The 7861-nt window shown below is 39.1% G+C and overlaps 1 protein-coding gene across 1 annotated transcript in view; it reads left to right on the top strand.

The window, feature by feature from the left end:
* Positions 1-297: 297 nt before the first annotated feature.
* The window catches only part of SLC9C1 (solute carrier family 9 member C1), an 81412-nt gene continuing 73848 nt past the window's right edge, over positions 298-7861 (top strand). The window contains exons 1-4 of the mRNA XM_082733391.1: positions 298-382; positions 650-794; positions 4547-4803; positions 5940-6040. Of these exons, the coding sequence (XP_082589517.1) occupies positions 4656-4803; positions 5940-6040 (249 nt within the window). The 5' untranslated portion in view covers positions 298-382; positions 650-794; positions 4547-4655. The remainder of the gene's footprint in view (positions 383-649; positions 795-4546; positions 4804-5939; positions 6041-7861) is intronic.

The following is a 7861-nucleotide window of genomic DNA, read 5'->3' as shown; positions in this document are numbered from 1 at the left end:
CTAGGAAAAGAGTGTCCATCAGCTCTTTGCCAGAAATCCATTGTTCAAAAACTTTAAATTAACATAACAATAAAATTCTTGGGTTCTTTTTCACCCTTATTTATCTATTTATTATTTTTTAAAAATAAACATGGTCTTAAGTCGTCCACGGTTGCCTTGGTAGTAAAGGGGCAGTGGTGCTGAGCAGCATCTTCTAGTGTATGTCATCAGCCAATCAGGTCAGGAGTTATGGACCTGAAGCCAATGGGTGCAGACCAGGGGCGGGGCTTGGAGCAAGTAACTGCCAGAGAGGTTGCAGTTGATTGTGGCTGTTCTGGGGTGAAAGGAAGAGCTGGTCTCCACTTCTCACTACCCCAGGATACTCTTTCTGAGACTCTGGACGGTGAGCCCCTCCTGCAGTTTTCCCTTCAGGAAGTTGCTTTTCCCCTCTGGTATTTTGCTCCCTCAGGCTTTCCTTGGAGAGGAGGAAGTGCTCCCACAGTATTCCAGCTACCCCTTCAGCCAGCCATTCCCTCCGAGAGTTTCCACCTTCCCTGTAGCAGCCAAATCAAGGCAGAGGAGCCTCTCATTTGGACTTGCTGCGCCTTAACCGCTGTCCCTCCTCCATGACTCTTCCTATATCATCCCTTCCAAACTATCTGGTTTATAGGTTTGTTACCTTTGCCTTGCTGAGGCACGGAGAGGAAAGCACGCTGATGTCCGGGTCAGTCTCCTCAGGTGCATGGAGCTGAGCCGAGAGGGAGGAAGGGCTCCTTGGGAGTGAAGAGGCATTAGGAGGGCGACAGACCGTCCATGTCAGTCAGAGTCGTGAGTAAGGGCTGCTGTGTGGTGTGGCAGGACCCCAGTGGTGGGTCTGTCATAAACCTTGAGGCCAGAGTTTGCCCCTTGTGAAGATTACTGGGATGCCACTGTGCCCTCCTCAGGATGCTTTTGTCTGCGAATTCCTGAAAAATGTGGTGATTAGAAGGAAAAAAAGACTTCCCATTTTCAGGGACAGGGAATTAGTCTTACTTCCACTTTTCCATGACAGAGAATTTCTTAAGGCCTACTGACTGTTGAGAGGCAAGGCCACATGCCCTTTCTGAGAGAGCAGTCATTAATTTACTACATGCATAGTGTGTGAAATGGAGGCATTATCGAAGCTATTGAAAAATTAATGTAGGAAACCTCTATGGTAATTTCAAGACAAATGAATACTTTTCTCTTAATGAGACACAGACTCATAAACTTCTCCAAAGTTGTCAAAAGTCAGCTGAACCTTAAGAAGAGTTTCAATTACATTGAAAATCTGTTTAGTCTCACTGCTCTTTCTTTACCCATACCTTTTAAGCTATTAAACTAGAGTAATATTAGCATTTACATGCTAACTTAAAATGAGATCATTTCGTTGGGTGAGAGGTTTGCCCAGAGAATTTGGCGTAGAGGTTGGAAAAGCCAGACTGAGTGTTTGCCATGTATTTACAGCCAGATAGTGGAATCCTGTTGAACTTGATCATCTGTATCCCTGAGTTTCAAGGTTAATGAAGACAGAGTAATTTTATTCTTTTCTGAAAGGAGTCGATTAGGATTAAATATATAAACACTTCTTAAAGTTTTCATATAAACAATTTTAGAAATGAGGAAAATGCTTATGGGAACATGTCTCCCTACTTTTAGTTTGGAAAATAAACTCCTTAATTGTAGTAAATTCTGCAAGCATGTAAGAATGTGTAACTATGTTGCAGAAAATACTTTTCCTTTTTTGGTCAAGCCTCTTTGCTCCAGGATGTTTAATTTTGGAATAACAGTGGGCAAGTTAATAAGTGACATTGACATTATTTTCCTAAATAGTTTGGCATTTAACTAAAAGCAAGTATCATTAAACTATCACAGTGTTGTTTCCTAAAGGCACGGACTTCTCTCGGGGTGGGACTTCGGAAAAATGGCTGCTCATTAGAATCACTGGGAAGCTTCTGAAGTTCCCAGTACCCAGGTTAGACCTCAGACCCATTAGATTAACCTCTGGGAGTGCCATCCATACCTCTGTACTTTTTTTTTTTTTTTTAAAGATCCTATTTTTAAGTAATTTCTACAACATGAGGCTGAAATTTACAACTGAGACCAAGAGGCCCATGCCCTACCCACAGAGCCAGCCAGGCAACCCCACCTCTGTATTTTTAAAACTCTAAGTTATTCCAGTGTGGCACCAAGGTTGAGAATCTCTGTCTTAGGGGGATAGCCAAACTTGCTCTTGTTCCATCAGAGCTATATGGCTATCAAGATATCTGGATCTATCTTCAGCTCTTGACATGTTAAAGTAAAATTAAGGAATTTAGAAATCGTTTGAGGAAAGACATAAACCAGGCAAACACAAAAGAAGCCCTTGACATCAGGGACTTGGTCTAACACTCAAAGCTAGGTATCCTTCAGTGTCACGACCAGCGGGCCTGCTGCTCATACATGGGCCATATTATTCCCCTATTGGACACAATCTCACAGAACATCAACATCATGAGATCACTCTAAACCTTAAAAGTGGAACAGAAAGTCACCAGGCAACCCGTAGATACCAAACAACCCCTCTCTTGGCTAAAATGAGTGACTTCTGCTTCTTTTCCCATGACAGCTTTATCCTTGTTCTAGTCTGCCCTCCCTATAGATAAGATACCCAGCCACAGAATTATCCTCGCTTCCTGATGGCACCGATCTATATAGCAAACTCTTATTTTTCTGGACCTTCTCCAGAATCACCCAGCCAGAGCCCAGATGCACATTTCAACATCCTGTTACTGAGACAGACGACAGTTCGCCAGGGAACTTACTGGAACAAATGATGAACCCAAATGAAAACTTCAGATGTGTTTCCGGTGTTGTTTGAATCATGGAACACTACATCAAAAACTAATGATGTATGATGACTAACATAACACAATTTTTAAAAAAGTTAAAGTTTTAAAAAATAAAAAATAAAACAAAATTGCTAAACATTGAAAAAAAGAAAGAAATGATTTGAGACTAAAAATGGAGGAATTTTGCCTTTGAATTGGGTGAATCCCAGTGGTTGCTGACTTTGACTACACATTAAAATTGCTGATGAAACCCAGGCTGCAAGTCAGACTGATTGAAACAGAAATCTCTGGGTATAGGACCCAGGCATCAGTATCATTATAACACCACAGGTGATGCCAAATAAATAAAATAGACACAGAAAGGTAAGTTTCACAGATAAGGACCTGTACACATAGGAAGACTGAGGACAACAGCAATTGAAGGAAGAGTCTTTCACCCTGTAAGCTGCAGCGCATCAGCCCTCTGCTTACGGGCAGTCTGACCACAGTGGGCACTTTTACATTGGTGCTAATATGATACAACATTTATAAACGGTGTTTACGAGGCTCTTTGATGCACTGATAGAACACTGAGTGGAGAGCAGTATAAAGTATATTAGTGTAAAGATGAGCCCAACAGTGTAAATAATACACACAAGAACTATGAGATGGCAGGACTATGGTTGATTTTTTCCCCCTGTTTTTGGCAATGTTTGTTTATATATTTATTTCAGAAGTGTTCAGTAAACATGTATTCATTTAGTTTTCTCTTTCAAAATATTATTTTTATAATTAGAAAAGGGTACATAATAACAAAAAAGTATTTAAAATTTAAAAAGACATTGAACTTTGAAATTTAAAAAGACATTTCTGGATTAGGAAAGGAAATTTGGTAAAAATGAACTAATTTAGCATGGCAGCCAGATAAGATGCTAATAGAGGACACTAGAAAATATTAAGTCACTATTAGGAGATAGAATTGGAAGAATTCTCTGCATGAATTTTAAGACCCTGATATAAAACACTCCTTAGCATGGGAAGCAGATGAGATTACAGACTGTAACTATCACTTATTTCCTCAAACTAAGACACATCCCAGGACACATCGTGGCCCGTGTTCCTCTTCCATGAAGCAACAGTGAGATAGAACATGTCGCAACTCCCCTGTTTTAAATCCTTTTGGTTTCAACATTTTTCTTATGTTCTTGATTAATATACAAAAGTTAGAGAAAACCTGGCTCATTGCTCCTAAATGAGATAAAAGAATGCTAAGATGGAATATCACCATGGTCTATTAGCTCCTGTCTAGAGAGAGCAGCAAAAGAGATCAGAATATTCTGACCATATCCATTTTTTTTCCCATTTGGAACAGCTGCCAGACATGCTTCCAAAGGCTCTGATAAGCTGAGGGCAAACCCTTCAGTTGTCCATCCCCAGAACTAAGTAATCTATACTAGTCTGTGGTCCCAGTAACTGGTTAGATGAAAGCTCCTTTCACACCATTGGGTAGATGCACAGTAACAGCAGAGGAGTACTTGGCATTGTAAGTGAACACAGGGTGACACTGGCTAGTCTCTATCTCTTGGGGTTGTACTTTTTATACCTCATTCAAATTGTAAGCATCATAGAAGGCAGAGGCTTCACAAAATTTGGTGGACCCTAAGATATCTCCAGAAATAACTAAGGAGAAATGTGAGCTTCTTTCTTCTTCTTCTTCTTCTTCTTTTTATTTTTTTAAGAAATGTACTAGAAGTCCAAGAAGGAGGTAAATTTTACAATCCTGTGATCCTGTGAGCGTTTTGCTGAGTCTTAAGAGTTGAACTCAAAAGGTCTGTGAGAAACAGCAGAATGGATTTGAATTCTAGTCTGTCTAATTCCACTCTTACCAGTGGACTTTCCAACACGTGGCAGGAATTTTTCTCAAGTACGTTTATGACTGCTTCTGAAGATCTCCCTAAAATCATTCTAATACTGTCCTTGGTCTGCACAGTTGGAGGTAGGCATAACTCTCTTTATGTGAGTTTATTCTATGGCTATATCTTGTAAATGTCACCATATAGAACTGGGGAAAGTAGCAGTAATAGAAAATTAGAATTTTGTTCCTAAATTACATACTTTTAACCCAATATTATCAATCAAATGAATCCAGTGATAATCTGCCCCTGAAAAGAGATATGTACAGTCTAGTTCATATTATTTATCATCTTTTGGATTCAAAGTATTCACACTTTTTATTTGGTAGGTCATGATTAGATTTAAAGATGGGAAGAATCAAAGCAGATGAGCCAAAAATTAAGAGATGGGGTATTTTGATTGTTATCTGCGAGATCACAAACTATAGTTTCATTCATATATTAAAACTAGTTGTGTACTACTTTCTTCACTTGAGCAAAGAATTTTCAAAATGGGGTGGGGGGAGTCTTCTGAGTGGATAGGTTATCTTTTAACCACTTGGTAGTGTTTCCCATAGGTTTTGTTCAGATAATAAATTATGCCTCCTTCTATGAGAAGAATACTATAAAAATCAAAAGAAAATACTTTTTTTCATTCTTTGATTAAAACTTATATTACAAAGAGACATAAAACATTAAACTGAAGGCAATGCTGTGATATTGCTTATTGTACTTTGATAACAATTCATTATAGGCTTTCTAATGTATAGTAGGCAACGAGTAATATAGGAAGCTAGCTTTTCTCACTGGGCAAATTCTTACAGCTGGTTCCTCATTGTTAGTTTGGGAATCAACCAGGAGATTTCATTAAAGTTTAGTTATTCATTGATCTCTTATTGCAAGATTGCTAAAGAAACTAATATCTGATATATATCATGTACAAAACATTGCTATAGATATTTTAGTAATAACCCAAGAACCAATGACTGCTAGGAATATTTACTGAAGATACTGAGGAAACGAGATACTTCATAGAAGAGGTAAATACAGAATCCAGCAGATTAAGAACTATACCAGTTCAATGTGCTTAAGTATGAGAGAAGGTTTCAATTACAGGAATTAAGTAAGTGAAAAGTGGAACAGTATTTCATTGTCCTCAGTATTAAGAAAACATACCAAATTAAAGTTCCATAAATGTGATTATTTCACTGCCTTTCAGTAAATATGTATTTTTTTGCAGCATCTTTGAATCTACACTTAAAAGACTTTCCAGTTCCTTTCCCTGTGATATTATTTTTAATTGGATGCAGTTTTGAAATATTAAGTTTTACATCTGTGCAGGTGTGTATAGTAAATATGAGTATTTTGTAGTATATCTCAAATTCATACAAATACAAAAAATGGCTTAAGGAAATTTGCAAAAATACTTGCCAATTCACTGCTCTGCCAGTCTGTGGATGCTTGTGATATGGATGACGTTAGACCAGATGCATGAAAAAAGGAACAAGGGTGACAGAGCTGAGATTCAGCTACACATAGTCAAACAGAGCCTCCATCTGTAAGGAGTTGGGCACCTCAGAGAATAAGTTCACATACACCTACTGAGAGTATGAGCAGCTAATGACAGTTTAAGCAGAATTCAAAAACTTAGATGAGAATTGCCTCTTCTCTTTAAAGATTTTACTTGTTCATTTGTCAGGGAGAGAGAGAGTACAAGCAGGAGGAGCTCCACACAGAAGGAGTAGCAGGCTCCCTGCTGAGCAAGGAGCCTTGATGTGGAACTAGATCCTAGGACCCTGGGATCATGGTTTGAGCCAAAGACAAATGCTTAACCAACTGAGCTACTCAGACATCCCAAGAATTGGCTAATAAGATAGAAGCCCAGAGACTCTGAGCGGCTGGTACAGGACTCTAATTGCAAGAGAATTCTGACATTGAACCAATCTATTGCCTCAGTTAGGAACGCTTTACAGGGTTCCCATTAGATTAGAGGCTAAGTCTTATGTGTGTGTCTTACAAGATCTCAAGAAACAGAATCTGAACCTCTTACCTGGAGTTGGAAGTGAGAGGAAGGCAAACCACAGATGTGGTCAAGGCAGCTACGATGTTATAAATAGTTGAGAACAGCTGGAGTCAGGTAGAGGAGAGAGACTCTCTTTACTATAAGGGATGTAGAATGCATCATTGACACATTAAATAGGTTTCTAGCCCCAGACAGGCAACAAATTTTTTCTATAAAAGGCCATATTGTAAATATTTTAGGGTATCCAAGCCACGTGAGCTCTGTCACAATAACTCAACTCTGCCATTATCGTTCAAAAGCGACCCTAGGCAATATGTAAGTGAGAAGCATGGCTGTGTTCTAACAGGAATTTATTTTACAAAAACAAGCATTGAGTCAGATGTGGCCCCGGGCCATACTTCTCCACTTACTCTAGTCAGTCAGAGTGTGAATGAGAACGTGCATGAAAACAATTGGCCTTCCCAAACAAAGGTAACCAGTGATATTAATGAACATTACGAAAAACATGTATCCATATAAGAACCAGATTATTACTTCATTTGTCATCAATAGGTTTTGTAACCATACAATTTTGACTTATATGCGATTCTAAGTACTTCTATCAACTTTTCTATTTGTCAATAACTTTTTAAAAGAAGAGAACAGAGATCAAGAACTGTGCAGGGTCTCAGATTTTACTCTATTTGCAAATAATAAGTTAGCATGCCACAGTTTCATGATCGTGGCAAAAGACACAGGACGCTTGGGCCCAAGGAAAGGACTTCATTGCTCACGGCAAGAGCAGAAACTGTGGAGTATCAACATCTTCTTGTTCCATGAGCCCCAATACCCACAGGGAGAAAAAAAGAGAGCCCGGTGAAACCTGCATACATGACGGATTGCATTATAGGAGAAGAAACCCGAGTTTAGAGAACTTGAATATTTCATGATGGGCAGTAAGCTCTCCTGACCTCTTGCCCTGGACGGAGACACTGTCCTTATTACACTGTACAGCATAGTATGCCAGTTCTTTGCTCTCAAGGAGGGCACGTGGCTCTGTCTTCCAATGCTGTGAGCCATACAAATACTTTTGAAAGTTAGTCTGGAAGAAAAGCAATCAGTGCCTCCACTCCTAAGACATGGAGAAACATAAGAGAGTC

This window comes from Mustela nivalis (assembly GCF_964662115.1).
Source record: "Mustela nivalis genome assembly, chromosome: 1".
In the NCBI taxonomy this organism is placed as follows: Eukaryota; Metazoa; Chordata; class Mammalia; order Carnivora; family Mustelidae; genus Mustela; species Mustela nivalis.
This window is presented reverse-complemented; position numbering and strand designations above follow the sequence as displayed.